The sequence below is a fragment of the Dryobates pubescens genome, chromosome Z, assembly GCF_014839835.1.
Source record: "Dryobates pubescens isolate bDryPub1 chromosome Z, bDryPub1.pri, whole genome shotgun sequence".
Taxonomy (NCBI): domain Eukaryota; kingdom Metazoa; phylum Chordata; class Aves; order Piciformes; family Picidae; genus Dryobates; species Dryobates pubescens.
Genome location: NC_071657.1, coordinates 27,668,482 through 27,686,485, shown reverse-complemented (window position 1 = coordinate 27,686,485; position 18,004 = coordinate 27,668,482). Strand labels below are relative to the sequence as shown.

The 18,004-nt window shown below is 35.6% G+C and overlaps 1 protein-coding gene across 4 annotated transcripts in view; it reads left to right on the top strand.

The window, feature by feature from the left end:
* AGTPBP1 (ATP/GTP binding carboxypeptidase 1) overlaps nucleotides 1–18,004 on the top strand; it is a 60,650-nt gene that overhangs the window by 15,638 nt on the left and 27,008 nt on the right. For all 4 annotated transcript variants that reach the window (XR_008463084.1, XM_054177967.1, XM_054177966.1 and 1 more), the window contains exons 4-17: nucleotides 208–275; nucleotides 673–736; nucleotides 1,075–1,221; nucleotides 1,487–1,618; nucleotides 3,391–3,484; nucleotides 4,875–4,912; nucleotides 6,377–6,585; nucleotides 7,006–7,183; nucleotides 10,470–10,567; nucleotides 11,568–11,684; nucleotides 12,284–12,981; nucleotides 16,448–16,531; nucleotides 16,828–16,914; nucleotides 16,997–17,145. Coding sequence is in view for 3 of the 4 variants with exons in the window: in XM_054177967.1 (XP_054033942.1) it covers nucleotides 208–275; nucleotides 673–736; nucleotides 1,075–1,221; nucleotides 1,487–1,618; nucleotides 3,391–3,484; nucleotides 4,875–4,912; nucleotides 6,377–6,585; nucleotides 7,006–7,183; nucleotides 10,470–10,567; nucleotides 11,568–11,684; nucleotides 12,284–12,981; nucleotides 16,448–16,531; nucleotides 16,828–16,914; nucleotides 16,997–17,145 (2,163 nt within the window). In the remaining variant the exon portion in view is untranslated. The remainder of the gene's footprint in view (nucleotides 1–207; nucleotides 276–672; nucleotides 737–1,074; nucleotides 1,222–1,486; nucleotides 1,619–3,390; nucleotides 3,485–4,874; nucleotides 4,913–6,376; nucleotides 6,586–7,005; nucleotides 7,184–10,469; nucleotides 10,568–11,567; nucleotides 11,685–12,283; nucleotides 12,982–16,447; nucleotides 16,532–16,827; nucleotides 16,915–16,996; nucleotides 17,146–18,004) is intronic.

Here is an 18,004-nt window from a genome sequence, read left to right as displayed (position 1 = left end):
AAGTGAAATAGAAAACAAGTTTTGCAATCACGTCTGCTTATTTCAGTTGTCCTTACAGACCTTTTCTATTAGGTTTTGTTGTTTGCATTGTAGAATTTCTGATCAATCTGTTTATGATCACTTCCCCCCCCCCCCCCCCCCCCCCCCCCCCAGCCCCGCTGTAAGCTAGTGTATTAAACAAAAAAAGTGGTGTTTTCTCTTTGGCAGAAAAAACCAGGAAGGAGATGACTTCTAAAGGTTCCACTGGAATAGAAATTATCTTGTCAACCCTAGAGGTAAAGCATTTTAATTGGTGTGGTTATCAAGCTTTTTTATTTTTTTTTCATCATTGGATTTGATATTAGTAAACACGTTATCCTGCTGGTCTCCAAAACTTGTGTGGGACTGTAATGATTAGGTACAGTTTTGAAGTGCATAACCTACTAAAAACTTCTCCTCACAATTTTTAGAGGTTCTAAGAAATCATTTGTCAGCTATCAGTTCTAATTAACATGCCATCTTACAACCTGAATTTTAATTAATTTTGTGATTAAGTCAGGCTTCATAATGGGATGGTTAGCTGAGTGGTTACATCTTCAGTTCTATTTGATTTAATGGTCACAGTTTCTGTGAACTTTACGCATCTAAACTGCTATATTCTACACTAAGTAAGTAAATCTTTTTTTATTGCAGAATACAAAGGATCCTCAAACTATTGTAAATATATTGAATATTCTCATTGAGGTGGTTTCAGTTGGTAAGTTCATTGAGGAGCAATTTGTGTTTATATGCCTGTATTCTTTTACAGTCTTTTAGGGTTGCATTTTTTGGTGTTAGCTTGATGGTTTTGTTTTGTTTTGTTTCTGATGTTTGCCAAAGTTGAATGTGCAGAATAAAAAGACTGATGTTACCTTTCAAGTAATTACACAAGTATAATTTTGTGTTGCTATAAGTCTTAAATCCAGCATGTTCTTTCATAGTCAGTGACATATGAAGAAAATACTCCTATTTTAAAGACTTACTAAATGATAGCTGTAGCTTAGATACTAATTGTTCTTTTGCTTTTGGTGATAGCAGTTGAATTTTAATTTCTAGGTGGGGGTCGGAGAGCAAGTGTCTTAGTCACTAAAGGAGGGACACAGATCTTACTGCAGCTGCTTTTGACTGCCAGCAAAGACACTCCACCAAATGAAGAATTGATGGTGCTTCTTCATACTCTTCTTGCAAAAGTTGCTCCAAAAGGTGGTAATGGTGTACTTAAGGAATATGGCTTAATGTTACACAGTTTTGTAATTGAAACTTGAGAAGAGGATTCTTTGTATTATTGTGTAAGCATCCATGTACTCAGAATTGGTAGAGAAGAAAAGTAGGAGTAAAACAGAGGAATGAATGGTGAAAAATAGATTGGCAGAGTTGATGTTATTGGTAGAAGGAATTAGCAGTTAATTTAACTTTTTATAATGGTTTCAAAATTAGTGTGATTGATTATGTATTTTTTTTATGTCAGACAAAAAGATTGGCATGAAAGCAAGAATTAATGGTGCCCTGAACGTATCATTGAATTTAGTGAAGCAGAATTTGCAGAACCACAAGTTAATATTGCCGTGTCTTCAAGTATTAAGAGTTTATTCAACCAACTGTAAGTATCACAGATAATTATATCCTTTCTCATGTGATACAATGTTTTAAACTTAGATACAGTTAAAGTATTGGATATGAATGCTTGTTTAATGTTAGATATTTAAAATAATTATTTTTATCTGAGAATTTGCTTTTTATATCATCAGATGGCTTGAATTCTAGTAAAAGCTACGAAACATGTTTGTTCTTTTGAATATCTTTTTTCGTTTGCTTTGTGTGTGTGTATATATATGTAAGTAGTAGGGGGAACATTAACCAGTGCTGTTGAACGTATGGAATGTTGAGTCATCTTAATTTGCATAAATGCTGATGCTTTGAAATGTAAACCAGAAGGGCTAAAATTCTACTTGCAAAAGCAATTAAAATTAAATAATTATTCCCTCTGCTATACATGCTCATATTTAAAGTGCTTTTTGCTTTTTGTTATTTTATTCATTCTTGCTAATTTAAAAGTTGGTTCACACGGGAAATATTTATTGATTTAAAGTTTCCCTTGTTCCTTGTGTTGCAGTGCCCAACTAACATTATTCCACAAGAGCCTAATTCATTGTTTGGGCAGGCAGCAGGAAGTCAATGAAAATGGTGTGATGCCTGCTGTATCTCTTCTGCCAGTTAGATGCTCTCAAGTTTTCCTTCCCTTGAATAACTATGAGAAATTGAAAATGTAACCACTTTCCTCCAAGAAAATTGATTTGATGATCTGTAAGATTATGTTTTCAGGATGCTCACATAATTCATAAAGTCCCAATTCTCTTAAATTGTGGAAGATTTCTTTTTGTTGAGCTGTCTGATAATGAGGTAAAATGCTTCTAAATGGAAAAGTTAAATACAAACTTGCATATCTTAGTTGAAAACTTATTTCATCCTGAAAATAGAATATTGAACAGAGCTCTGATTTGAGTTCTGCTCAAGTCTATCTTTCCGTATTTCCTGCTCCATAGAAACAGGAGTAACTTATTACATTGTGATAGGCAGTACTATACAGATTTGAGTAACTTTCCTTAGAGTCTAGCAGTTTAATGTTTCTGCTGCTATTGAAATTGCAGCTTGTTTTGAAGTACTAAATTCTACACTAATAACAGCTCTCATCCTGCTTTGTTAGAAGTGCATGTTGTTAAACTCAGTCAGGAATTGAATCTCTGTGCCTGTTTCAGCAGTGTGTATTTTCAGTGGCCATTGGACTTCAGCCATGTATACATCCAGTGGGTGTTTCTCAAGCATAGGCCATAGCATAATTTCTTGTTCCTTTTCATATGGATTATTTTTAGAATTCTTTTCCTGAGAACATATATGCCTAGTATGTATCTCAGGAAAGCTTATTCTTACTGGCATTTTAAAATTGTACAGAGAATGGTTGGCTTTCCAATCCTGGTGGACATACCCATCTCTATTCTGATAGGAAAGGCAATAGCAGGTTGTAGAACTTAAGAGGTGAAATTTAGAAACTGCTCTCTTGATAAACTCTGACATATTTTGCCTTAGTTTTTAAAAAAATTCTTTTTATGATACATCTTAGTACCAAAGAAAGCAGAAGCATGCATTGGAAGTAATAAGTGATTTTATTTGTAAAGTAATAATTAATTTTTTTTCTTTCTTTTTCAAGTTTTCTCAGGATTGGGTCATCACACACTGTCATACCTGCTTCTCACTGTGTATCTTAAAGCACTAATGTCTAACATCGCTTTGTTCAACATTAACTCAGGTGGATTTTAGTTTAAGCGTATTGATTTATTTATTTCTCTTTTGCCTGCCTTAAAATGGATCTTGCAGCTGTAAATGCAGTGTCCTTGGGAAAGAATGGAGTAGTGGAACTGCTATTTAAAATCATTGGCCCTTTTAGTAAAAAGAACACAAGCCTTATGAAGTAAGTAAAGTCTCTTTAATGCAGTATACCAAAAAACCTTAGATATGTTTCAAAACCTCTAAATGAAGACTAATATTAGAGAAATCAAATATAACTGGTATTTGAAAGTTAAAGTGGATAGAGGTGGGAAGGAGAATTGCAGATCTGACAGTTTAATTTTACCTTGTATACTAATGCAAAATATTTGAATGTCTAGTCACAGTACTGGTAAAAGAATATAAGTGCTATTTTTTGCCTCATATTCCTGCATGGAAACTGTACCATGGTTATCCCCAGATCAAGACAAGCAGATCAGGGCAATCTCATAGTTTTCAAACTTGTTAAATTGGCTCACACACATCCTTTGTGTTTATAGTCATACTGTCTGTACAGTTATTACAAGCTCAGAGTAAGAACGTGTTGTAGAAAGCACCAGCTTTCTGGCTGTTGTGTTTGGGAAAATAAATAAATTAGTGTATACCTTGAAAATTCCCTCCCCACCCATGATATTATTTGTTTCTTGGTTTTTAAAGTGAGTTTAGGTGAGTTGATCTAACTGGAGATAAACACTGCCACCTTTTGTACACTGAAACGTTTTTGAAGTACGTACTTGCGGAAAACCGAGCTTTTCATCTAGTCAGCAAAATAATAATCTCATGTTCGTACACTAACTTCAGTACACACACACACAAGAAGTGTTAACATTATTTAAATCTGGTATTGTGGTCACTGGAGTTTCATTTTTAAAAAAAAAATGCTCTGTGCCTTTAAACCTGAGCTAAAATTAGACATATGAACTTACTATTCCATGATGTGATTAATCATTATAACCTTGTTTGTGGTCTAAGATTGTGTGTGATGTCTGTCTTTACAAAAGGGTAAAAATCAGTATATGTATTTTCTAGTTTAACATCTTGAATTAGTTGAGACAAGGTTTTTGTGTACAAGAAAAATATTACACTGATAATTACATATTGTAATACAGATTGATGAGCAGTACTCCTCAGTATATTCATACACCACCACGTTTAACCTGCAGTTTTCCAAAATAGTGTCCTTTGCTTTGCAGAAGTATTTGTTCTGCATAAAAAAAAATTATATCATCCAATGAGTATGATCCATAAACGTTATGTTATGTCCCTTTATGTATTTTTTTTGCAAAGGCTGAAAGTTTGTATAGCCATTGCATCGATATTTTTAAAGGTTACAGAGTTCATATGTAGCGGACATGCATGGTATTTTAGAAAAATCAAATTTTAAAAGCAAAGTCTGTGACACAGCACAACCAGAAAGACATGAGAATAGATGATAAATGAATCTATTAGCAGTAAATATTTTGTGTAGCTTTTCTGTGTTATAGATTAAGCTAACTGGTTGGTGATTGGTTTGATTTTTCTTGTTATGTTGACAGGGTTGCTTTAGACACACTTGCTGCGTTGCTAAAATCAAGTAAGTGTTTGACTACAAGAAACTGTTTGTCTAGTTGAAATGTGTGTGTGTATTTATGTTTACACACACAGAGACAGTGAGACTGATATTAAGTGTGTGGCCACAACAAAGTTAAGGCTAGGAAACTTGGAAATAAAACTAGAGTTTTATGTGCATTCTCTGGTTCTTCAATGTTTTTGTGGTACATACATATATGTTCAATAACATTCTTCAATTTCTTCAGTTACACAGCAGAAAGGCTGTGCTGCTTCTGCAGAGCTGATGTGGATCAGGTCACGCCAGCCTTTCAGTAAAGGACACCTATAGCTTAACACCTATAGCTTTACTCCCGGGCATCTTCTTTATACATATATCAGAAAGTTTCTGTTAGATGGCAGGGATCAATACAGGGTTTCATTAGGTACCTTTCTCAAAAAATAAGATCCTAAGTCCCAATGACAGATCTGTCAGAGATGCTTGTGAGGTTTAAACAAGGGTTACAGAATGGGGTCTGTACCCAGACGTTGGCCATCTTGGCCAGCAGCAGTGGATCCTGATGAGTCTTTTGCACTATGATTGTAATTGACAAGGAATTAAAAACTTGTGCTCTCCAAACAGTTCTATAAAAGCTATAGTATTCCTACTTATTTTAATGGAGTTGGATAAGAACTGAAGCATCATTAGATTTGCAGAAAACCATTTTAGTCAAATGACCAGAAACTTCTATACAAGTATTTCAGAATGCTGAGTCTTCTAGTGTTTGATCAGTATGATACACAAATCTGTAAGACCAAGGTATTTCCTAATTTTTATTTTCTCCTTAGGAAATACTTCTGAGATATCATCAGTATTCTGTTCTTCAAATTGGCAATTTAATTTCTTTCCCAGCATTAAAATGTGTGTTTAAAAGATGTGTCTTTATAACAGATCTGTTGTTCAATCCTGAGGAGGTTAGATGTTGTAACTTCCCCTACTTTTATATAAGTAAAGTTTTTCATATAAATACTCATCTCTGCTGTGTGGAGTCCAGTAGTCCTGCTGATTACCCACTACTTGGGTTAGAGGTGTTTTAATTACAAAGTTTGAGCAATAGTTTCTGCAAAACACTATGGTTCCCAAGCGATAAGAAGCTTATTTCAAATCTTACATTCATACAGTGTGTGTGGGTAGAGATATACATGCTTTATAGAAACACTTACTATGTTTTACATGCTAGCTGGCAGTGTCTTTCTCTATACTTAAAGGTAATTGTACACTAGCCTTCTGGCAAACTATGGGAATTACATGCAATGTTATTCTGAAAGATGAAATATAGACTACTGGCCTCAGCTATTTTATCCTTTTGGTTTAGGTTGATGTAAAACTCAGCTAAGCGCTTTAACTGAAACGATCCAGTTACTTGTATAAAAAGAGTAATTTTACATTGATGTGAAAATAATGGTGTGGGGTTTTTTCCTAACTTTTTTTTTTTTTTTTTTCATAAAGAAACAAATGCCAGGAGAGCAGTAGACAGAGGATATGTGCAGGTGCTTTTAATGATTTATGTTGATTGGCACCGCCATGATAGCCGACACAGATACATGCTGATACGGAAAGGAGTTTTGCAGTGCATTAAAAGTGTTACAAACATTAAACTGGGGAGAAAAGCCTTCATTGATGCCAATGGAATGAAAATTCTTTACAACACTTCACAAGTAAGTTTATTACAGTTGAGTTTTGTTGTTGTTGTTTTGTGTCTCTTGGGCTTTAAAAATAGATCCAGACTCAATTTTGTCATAGTTCTATTATGATATTTGTGGTCATTTCTTATTAGAGGGGTAAGGATTATTTTCTGCACTTTACTAAAGTGGAATAAAATAGTACAGAATTAAATAATACTTGCTATTCCTTGGCTGTGACTATGTTGGCAGGGGTGCTGTCAAACTTAATTTTGAATACTCTTTTCATTTTAAAAAAAAAGGTGATTAGGTAGAAGTCCTAGCCTTCAAAGCAAAATTTATTGTAAACATATTACTGTGTTGTCAGTGAATTTTAGAAATCTATAAAACAAATTTAATTTGACTATTAGTTTGAAAGACACTTCTCTATTGTCTTCGTTATTTTCCTGTTAATAGGAGTGCCTTGCAGTAAGAACTCTGGATCCACTTGTCAACACATCCAGCCTAATAATGAGAAAATGTTTTCCTAAAAATCGTCTTCCTTTACCAACTATTAAAAGTGCTTTCCATTTCCAACTCCCAGTTATTCCTGCCAGTGGTCCTGTGGCTCAGCTGTACAATTTGCCTCCTGATGGTATGGTAGATTTGTAATGTTTTGTCTTCATTTTTTTCTAACATTGCTTTGTCTAATGTGGAATCAATTGCAGTTATTTGTGTTCTCCAATAAAACCTGAACTCTTGAGAGTCATGTGGGAAAAGCTCTAACTCATAGTATGAAGCACCAATTTCTAAATTCAAGTTTTAGCTGATGAAAATTCTGTCTACATGTGTGGTAAAGTTTTAGGTTTTATATCTCAGAAACTGGAACTAAAACTCAGCCCTGAGTTTTTGTGTGTTACTCTTCCCCTCACTTTTGTGTTGAGGAAGCAGGCAGTTTAGCCCTTGCACTAAACTGTTACACTGAATTAACATGTCTGTTCCCCCCACCAATGCAGAAGTGAGGGAAGAGTAACACACAAGATCTCTGGATTGAGTAAAGAGTTGAGATAAGAGTTTACTGAATAAATAAGATAATAGTAATATGCACAATTACCTTACATTTGCCTACTTGCAGAAAAAGCACAGTGAAATACAAGAAAAAAAAAAGGCAGAAAAAGAGCATGCTACCCCACATCCCACTATAAGTTAAGACAGGGTGCATGACCATCTGAGGAACCTGAAGACATGAAAGTGCATGGGACCAGATGAAACGCATCCCAGAATCTAAGGGAATTAGCTTATATAGTTGTCAAGCCACTCTGCGTGATATTTGAAAAGCCCTGGCAGTCAGGTGAAGTCCCTGGTGACTGGAAGAAGGGAAACATTACACCCATTTTTCAAAAGGATAGCAAGGAGGACCCTGGGATATACCGACCTGTCAGCCTCACCTCCATGCTTGTTTGCAAAGGCCTGTAGTGATAGGATGAGGAGCAATGGCTTTAAACTAGAGAAGAGTGGATTAGATTGGATGTTAGGAACAAGCTCTTTATCATGAGGGTAGTGGAATACCGAAACAGGTTGCCCAGGGAGGTGGTTGGGCTGCATCCCTGGAGATATTCAGAGGGAGGCTTGACAGGACTGTAGGCACCCTGATCTAGTTGAGGATGCCCCTGCTTACTGCAGAGGGGGTTGGACTAGATGACCTCCAGAGGTCCCTTCCAACCCACACCATTCTATGATTCTGTGGAAGAGCCAACACCCAAAAATCCCAAATCCAAAAGCAGCAACTAGAACAGGAAGCCTCTTACGTTACAGTCTGAACTTCAAGCCCCATAATACTTTGCTATAGCCAACCCTTACATTTTGAAACTGGCATGACAGCAGCATGATATGAATAACAGCAACAAATACTCAATTTAATCCACAATGTATGTGCAGTGTAATGTAGTGTATATACTGTATTACAGGAGTCTACATTCCTTTCTGTCTGTTACTCTGATAAACTATACCTAGTGGATTTGGATTACCATGCGCCATTAAATAGTTGTGGTTGTTCCTTCATTTGCAGTGCTGCTTACTTGAATTGTGACAGTCTCTTAGGCAATACTAGTCTGCAGAGCGTTTGCATGGTTTTTTTGTAGGAAATAGATTCATTCCACTGTGAACACTTTTAATACATTTTCATATGAGGTAAAACAGCTTGGCACCTGGTTAAGCAACTAATTCAGTTGCTCTAAAACACAGAAGCAAAATTAGAGCTTTCAATACCTTCTTACTCATAAAATCTGATGAAACAAAATGTAATCATAGTCTCAAAGACGACAGTTGTCTGACTGGGTTTCATATGTGTCAGACTCAAACTGCAGACTTTAAAGGTTTGTCTTGTCTTCATAGTAGAAAATAGATTTAGAAGCATGCTCCAAAATCTGCAGAAATGAAACCTGTATGTAGTAGGGTATTTTTGGTACTGCATAGTACTTGTTTAGAAACTTCCTGTTCTGTTGAAGTACATTACTGATAGTTTTGTAGGGTAATGTTTTGGTTTCTGTTTGGGGGGTGGGGTGTTTTTGTTTTGTTTTGTGTTTTTTGTTGGGATTTTTTTGTTGGGTTGGTTGGTTGGTTTGAATGGGTTTGTTATGTATTAAAAAATCAACAACTCAGGAAATAGGGTAGATAGGAATTTCTTTTTTAGGAAAAAAAAAACCAGTGTTAAAAGACACGGGATAGGTACAGCTCTGTGTTTATTTAAAGTGTAATATTGTATAGTCAACATTGTAAAAGCAATACATGTAAGCATCCTGCACACTCTGGAAAGTCAGTATAATATGTAGAGCTCTGAATGAGCTTTTTACTGAGAGTCATCAAATTTCCTGCATGGAGAACTTTCAGAAAACAACAAAACTCCCACAGTACTCAAATTGCATAAGATTTCTAGAAAAAGATCCAAATAGCCACTGGTATGCAGAACATCTGCCAGAATACCAGTTAATGGCCACTTCTGCATATTGGGGGGTCAGCCCAATTCTTATTAGTTTTGTGTAAACAACTAGTTAGCTTCCTTGAGTTCTCTTTTGTTATAAAAGGAGGACATCCTAGATCATTCAATATCCTGGGGCTCTAACTCAAGTAGAAATTAGACTTTGTTACTGTCCAAATAGTTCCATACACCTGAAAAAATAACATCTTGCTGTATGTTTTGTGGATAAAATTTTGTTCCCAACCTGAGCAGTTACAGTGACCACTCTCCTAGAGTATTTTCCATACTGGTTGAATCTGGACTGGTGTTTGGTTTGGTTTGTTTTTATTGCCTTTATTTTTTAAACTTACCTGACAATATGCTGTGAGAAGCCACAACATATTTATTCCTGGCTGCCATTTCATGTATCTATAGGATAACTAGGACTAGAGGTACATTAAGAAACGTGGAGTGCTTGGTGTCTTAAGCAAGACAAAAAATGTAGTGCTTTGTCCCATTTGTTGAGACCTCAGTTTGGGGATGTGGTCATTATTACTTGCTTTGGGAAAAGGTGCCAGAGCAATCTCATTCTATGCTGACCTCAATCCACCCAGAGATTTTCTTGGCACATCCACATTGTGAAGTATTTCTGATGGCCCTCTGTGGTGTTGCTGGGGCTTTTTTGAGTGGGTGTGTGTTGGGCTATTTTTTGGTTTTGTTTTGCTTTGTTTAAATCAGAGATCTTAGTTGTGGCTTAAAACTAGATGGAAATGTAATAAGTCAACAGTATTGTCAAACAAATGTTTTGTAAATCTAGTAATAGTAATTAATGTTTACTAGTTGCCACTAATTCCTTTCATAGTTTTTTAAAAGTGGTAGGTAAAAAAAGAAAGAAAGTAAACCCAGAACACAGAGATTTGTTTTTTTTTACCATTATGTTGGATTAAATGTATAATCTGCCCTCCAAAACTTCTTTGTATTGTAGTGGACGATGTAGTAGATGAAAGTGATGATAACGATGATGCTGAAACAGAATCGGAAATTGAAACTGAAAATGATGATGAAAAGGACCAACAGTTCAAGGTTGGTATGCAACTGAATTAACAGCCAGGAATCAGGCATAACAGGATTTTAGTTTTGGAAGTTCCTTTAATCGTTTAATAAAGTCACATTTTAGGTGTTAAAAGGACTTTGAGGAGGTTTTCAGGGCAACCTCTAAAATTCAGAAAGCTCCTGAAACTTAAGGAAGGCGAGTGCAACTGGAAAATACCATTTTTTGTTGTTTGGACAGCTTCAGGATTTTTATCAAAAACATATTTGTCACTTTTGATGTGTCTGGACTACAGTGGAACAGAACTCCAAACTCCTTTGACAGTGTTCAGTTCACAACTTGTATTCCTCTCAGCCCACACTCCCCACATAAGTTGCTACGTATGTCAGAGCTGCTCTAACTTTTCCTGTCATTTGAGACTGGAATTTACTAGGTCAGTGTTTAAGCAAAGTAACTTTGAATTTCAGCTAACTGTAGAGGTAGAGATCAGACTTCTCAATGTTGCATCCCTTTGGGAAGATCTTCTTGGGCTCTGCAGCTGCCGATCAGAACATGGAAGGAAATTCAGTCAGACCTACCTTCTACTATAGATCTATGTTGCACAAAGGTCCACCGACTGGAGTGTCAGGTTCTGTTCAAGGCTTTCATGAGCTGTGATGAAGGGAGTATCTTCCATAGAAGCAGTTATTCCTTTGTCACTGCAGTCAGATGAAACCCCCACATTCCAGATTGAGGTAGTTGGATTATGCACAGGTGTGACATAAAGCGAAGTCTGATACCTGTGCATAATGCATTTGAATGAAAGCAAGAAAATGGAGGTGTTTGTGATGTTTTTGTTAAGGTGGGGGCTTTGGCATACAAACAAGACTAGGATGTTTAAACCTTCATGGTGAGCGGTGCAGTTCAGATAATTTTAAAATGGAGATCGTCAGCTTTTAAAGCATGACTATGCATGCAGTAAAGGTGAATATGATTACTTTATAAGTTTATTAATTCTGGATGCCGGATTAATTTGTTCTGATGCTCTTTCAGAATGATGATATTGAGACTGATATTAATAAACTGAAACCCAGACAAGAATTGGGAAGATCCATAGAAGACCTGAACATGTATGAGCAGTTTTTCCCAGAGCTTTCAGAAAACTTTCAGGTGAAGTATATGATTCCCAGGACATTTGTCACCATGACAGAATGATTTTGGAATATGCTTGGGCATTTTCTCTGGGGTTGATGGTTCTCTATCTAAGAAATGAGTCTGCAGTTCTAGGGCTACATATAAGAGGGCTAGTGAGTTACTTAGTTACACGTTATCAGTTACCAGAGACCAGTTATCAGTGGGTCAGATATACAGGAAAACAGGTTTCTGATGTTCTTCTTACCCACAGCAGAAAATAAGAAAATATGAGATTTCTAACAAAGTTTCATTGTATTAGAAATTTCCTTTAGTGTTCTACAGCTCTTTAAAATAGTTGGTTAAAATATTTGGGCTTGATAATTTTTTTATTGATTAGCTACTGCTCTATTGCTTTGATAGTGTCTTGTAAAAGCTGGAGCCTCACTGCTGTGTTTGTATAAGTTTAAAATATAACAACTGTCATATTTTAAATTACACTCTCTTCAGATATTGCAAAACATCTCAGAAATACTGAAAGAGAAGGGTTTCTAATATAGATGAAACTTCAGAAACGGTTTACTTTTATTTGTTTGTTAAATCATTTCTTTTTTTTTTTTTTTCTTTTATTTTTTAAGGATTGTGACTTGGTTTCCAAGGAGCCAAAGCCTTTTGTACCTGATGCAAATCTGAGTGGACCTATTGTTGTTCCTACAGCCGGAGAGGAGCACTCCGCTGAACCAAGCCAGTCAAGGAAAGAAGTTGCTTTGAAAGAGAGCAATCCTTTATTGACCGAGGAATACAATAGGAGACCAGCCTTTCTGGAACTGTCAAAGAAAGGGAATATCAAAGACAGTGGGTTACATCAGCAAAATGATCAAAGAGACCTGTTTCCATCATGCCAAGAAATTGTGAAAGGCTTGGACAGAATCAGTTTGCAGAACAGTCCAAAAAATGATCAATATTCTAGTACAGGGTCTGGAATAAAGAAAGAAAGCAAAACTAACCTTACCACACTTTCTTATGGTAAACCTTGCGAACATATTTCACCTTGTGGCAGTAGCCTCTTTGAGGGATCATCTGTCCAACTGGGAAAACTCTGCTGTGCTGGAGTGGATTCGGAGGAGGAAGATTCTAGATCTAATTCTTCGGGGGAACAAGTAATGCTTGAGGTTTCTGATGTATCACCGGTTCATGATTGTGATCTTTATATTGAAATGGTAAAGACCACGAAGTCCATCCCTGAATATTCAGAAGTGGCCTATCCAGATTATTTTGGCCATATTCCACCTCCTTTTGAGGAGCCTATTCTGGAAAGGCCATATGGGGTGCAGAGGTGAGACTGTACTCTTTTTTTTTTTTTTTCTTTCTTTGTTATTTTCCTTCCCTTGGGAAACAGTCTTTGGGATGAGAGTATCAGGCACATGTACAATGTTTAATTTGGCATCTAAAATTGTGTTCAGTGAAGAACAGTTTGAAGGTAGGTGAGTAGGCATTAAATCAATGCAGAGCTGTTGACAAGGACACAAGCTGATTTTGTAATTGCTAACCTGTAATTCAGTTTCTAAATACTAAGTTTAATTTACAGTTGTCTTTTCTGCCTTCCCACCATCTCACATCTAAATTTTGTCCTTTGTGCAATAAAACCAAGCCACCAAAAAAAAACTTCAGAAAGCCCACAACAAACAACACAATCCACAAAAAGTCCCACCTGAATGCTCCCTTCAGGTCTTAGCAAAGATAGGACAGTTAATAGTTTAGAAATCGGTTAGCTTTTCACTTTGCTGTGCTAACAAAGCTGTCTCTTGGGAAGATGTAGTGGGGAAAATAATAAAAAAATAGTGCACTTACATGCTTGTTTTTAGTGTTTGCAGTGTAATAGAATTTGGAGGTAACAAAGGCTGGGGATATGGTTAGGGTTAGGTCCATCATCACACTCATTTCCTCACTGAGAAATATTAGAAGGTAATGAAAGATGATGTGAATTCTAAGAATGATTTGCAGAGGTGGTATGAATAGCTGGCTCATATGCATAGCAAATTACTATGGAGACACACGAGCATCTTAGGAGAACACTTAAGAGTAGGCATAACACCTTTCTACTTGTTTAATTATTAAATTAAATGTTTTCAGCTTTATATTTAAAACTTTCACCAGTTTCATGACATTCTTCATATATACATTTAGTTATTAAGAGATTGTGTCTTTAGGTTGTGTAATTAAAATAATTTAGCTGTTTCACATGTGTTGTAGAAAAGGTGATCTTTCCAGTGAAATGACCAAATGTGGAAACACTAATGAATGAGGGTTGGATGATCTCTCTCGAGGTCCCTTTCAGCCCCTGACATTCTGTGATTCTGTCAATACACTGCTACTAGGAAGTGCTATTCAGTGTTGAAGTAGAAAAATCTTCCATGTAAGCTTATTCTTAAACAGATTTGGCTGATTTAGAAGGCGTTAGGTCCTAAGTCAGAAAGCACTCAGGATCTTTAACAAAATTTAAGACAATCTTGCAAATCTTTATTTATGTTTTTTTAGTATTTCATAATTCTGAATTCAGAGTAGAATTGAGTAGAATTTGCCATTCGAATGCTTCTTGTTCTTAGATATAGAACATTGTATTAATTCTGACTTTTAACCAATAAACCTCCTCATGTGGTTATGCATAAATATGATTTCTGAACTGTGAAAGTAATTCTAGAGTATATTTGATTTCACTTAGAAATGTTTTATTTTTGTTTTATTTTCAATGTTGAAAGTAACTTCTACGGGTCTTGTGAGATACAAGCCCAAAATCCTAGGTAATACTGTTAAACTGGAAGCAAGACCTCTGCATCACAGGGTTCTGAGAGTTCAGTTTTCTACAAATGACTCAATGTGTTACTGTAATGTAACAAGTTTCAGGGAAGAAAGGGGATGAAAATCAAACGTTTCTCCACGTACCCAACTAAACTAAAGTTTGCAAAGATGTGCACAAACTTTTTTGGCATTTAGTGGGATTTATGTTCTCTTTAATATAAACAATTAGTTACTGCTTGTCAGCTGTGTCTGCTTTAGAAAAACAAGGTATTGCCTTGATCCTTCCTTGTAATTTAAGAAAAAAATGGGGCCCAAGGTGGGATTTGTTTTTACTTTTATTAGGTAAGTGGGCTGTGGGGTTTTGGGGAGAATTTGTTTTAGTCTTGCAGTATTCTAGGAGATGCAGTGGTTTTGAATTTGTGCTTTGGAGTGCTTTTGCTCTTTTTTCGTTAGTAACACAATTTTTGCGAAATATCTACCAGTTGTTGTTTGAAGGATGTCATTGAAGGCAGCTGAAATGTTGTATATTATTCTGTCTTTTAGGGAAGAAAATTACTGTATCATTCAATATGCTATAAATTTGGATTTCAATTTCTACTCTTCTGAGTCCTTAAAATCTTAGGTTGGGTTTTGCTATAAACTTCATTATTTTTCAATCACTTCAGTATTTTCTAGTCATCTGACACTTAGAAGTTATCATCAGGTGAATCAGGATCAACAAAGGAATGATCTGTACACACAGTTTGCACATCAACAGTGTAGGTTTTTTCACTTTTTCCTTTGATTATTTTAGTATAGCATCTATTTTCTCTTGATTTTTTTTGAACCTGAAAATACCAACTACAACTTCTTTTTCATGTGCAGCCTGAATACCATTTCTTCTTTCCTTTTATCTACATTGGTCATTACAATGGTATTAGAAAGCTAAACGTTCATTAATGGATTTTGTATTGGCAAAAAATCTGTAAAGACAGGAAGTATGATGACTCTTTAGAGCTGAGACATACTGAGATCTAAGGAGTTGAGTAGGAACAAGTGCAAGATAAAAAAATCTGTAATTCTGCCTTGAACTGAACCTGATGAGAGAGAGAGATTGTGCTGAGTTGGCCTTTTTACAGCTTTGTTAGTACATTGGGTTTGTGATTTGTTATCTATTCCAGTTAAGTTTTAATATTAGGTCCTGGAGTTCTTCATTTACCTTTTGTTTGGTTGGTTGGTTTGTTTTTCATTTGTTAACAATATTTATTTTATTTAAATGGAGAATTTCCCTCCTGAACGTACTTTACCACTCTGTTCCTGTATTATTCATTGTTAATCTGCCTCCTTTTCTTCTTATTGCAGGTGCTGTGCAAGCTTTTCTACACAGCTCTGCCATTATATTTCATTCTTGAACTGCAACACATTTACTTTTCCAAACCAGGACCTAGATACTGCCAGTTATGCAATGGCTTTATGATCTGGATAAACATACAGTTGACATTTTGGCTGACATCACCAAATTCATTCTTATTTGTTACCTAGTCGATAAATGAACCTAGATCTCAAGAGGTGAAAAGCTAGTGCACTAACACACTCATTGCACGACCTACTCTGTAAAACTCTTTAATTTTAGTGATGTTAGGACTTATGTAAGTTACTAATATCATTGAGTCCTCTCCCTGATTAAAGCATTGACATAAATAATGTTTGAATAATTCTTGCTTCTACTGTGAAGTATGCAATGGTGCATTTTTTTCTCATAAGATAAAATCCAGTGGGTTGTGTGCATGAAAACTCAGATCCTCGCATACAAATGTTGGACTTAGTCAGCTGTGAATGCAGGTGTTTGAACTTCAGTATACTTACAGTTTGTGTACATAAATGGGGGTGAGGCTGAGGTCTCTGAAAATCTCTCTCACTGTCTTTATGTCAACTTTGTTATCTTTCATTGTTGTATGCAGTAATTCCTCTTTCATAATTGGAAACAAGGTGCAACAGTTTGAAGAAATCTGTTTTTTTCCTAGGACAAAAATCTCTCAAGATATTGAAAGACTGATTCATCAGAATGACATTATAGACAGAGTTGTGTATGACCTTGATAATTTGAGGTAAGTTTTTACCCTTCTGAAAAAAAAAAAGTCAATGAATACTCTGAGCCTCTTCTACCTTTTCTGTGATACGATTTGTAGTATTTAAAGTACTAAATGTAAAGCATGACACATGAAGTACTAACATGACAGACTTCAAGGAACATTGAAATCTGATGCAACAGTGTTTCTGCTACCTAGATATTCAAAATAATTTCTGAATTACCAAGTGAGGCCTAAAATAAACTTAATGGGCTTGTTTTAAATATGTTTGTTGTACTTATGTTCATCTCTTTAATTTCTTTTTCTACTGGCAGTTGTGTAGTACCAGAGGAAGCAGATGTTTTGAAGTTTAATTCCAAATTTGAGTCTGGAAACCTGCGCAAAGTTATACAGATCAGAAAGTAAGATATTTCAACTCTTTTAACACATAAGGCCTTTAATTTCTGTTTCTTAAGAGATTGATGTGTTTTTATTCGTCTTTAGAAATGAATATGATCTAATCCTGAACTCGGATATAAATAGCAATCATTATCATCAGTGGTTTTACTTTGAAGTAAGTGGAATGAAAACTGGCATTGGTTACCGGTTTAACATCATCAACTGTGAAAAGTCAAACAGTCAGTTTAACTACGGTAAGATACAGTTCCCATAACGTGAGATGAAATACATAGAAAAATACCTGTACTGGACAGCTCAGCTGTTTCTTTCTCTGCATTCTGGGATTAGTGGAACATAAATTTTGTCAAATCAGGCTTTTTTAATGGTATTACTAGAATATGTTTTGAAAGTTTCAGTTAAAAGGAAAAGCAGTATCTTTAAAACACTACCTGTCAGTTTTTTAGAGTAAGTTGCTGGTGGCTGCCATGAAAATGTGTCTTAAAACCGTGGTTGGAAGGACAGCATGAAAGCCTGTTGATCCACATTGATGCAAGGGTAGTAATAGCTGTCATTATTAATCTCTTTCTGAACAGAGAGGCAAATATCTTGAACAAGTGAAACTCTGAAATGTTGGACTTTTTGTAGGTAACCCTTGCAGTCTCCAGCAGGTAGTGCTTGTACCTTATCCAAAACTACTGGCTTACAGAATATGCCTTTCTTCCAGTAGTCAGGAATGGGGAAAGGGAGTATTGTCATTAAGCTTCAAAACATTTTCCTTAGTTGTTTTTTTTTTTTCCTGCTGGGTTTTCTGAACTTCATCTTTTAAGAAGAAGGAGGAGAGAATCCCCTATTCCTTCCCCTCAAACTCCTGGGATAGAGTAACATTATATTCTGCTCTGTCATAACTGTACCATTCACATTGTTAAAATCCTATAGTACCATGTAGTTTGACCAATAATAAGACGCTTTTAAACTATTTACTAATCTCCATTAGTCAGTGTATTTGGCTAATTATCTACCTAGTAAATACTGTTCAATTAATATGTATTCTTTTCTACTTAGTGTTCATCCTCAGTATGCTCTCAAAAAATTAGAAACTTCAAAGAGTTACCG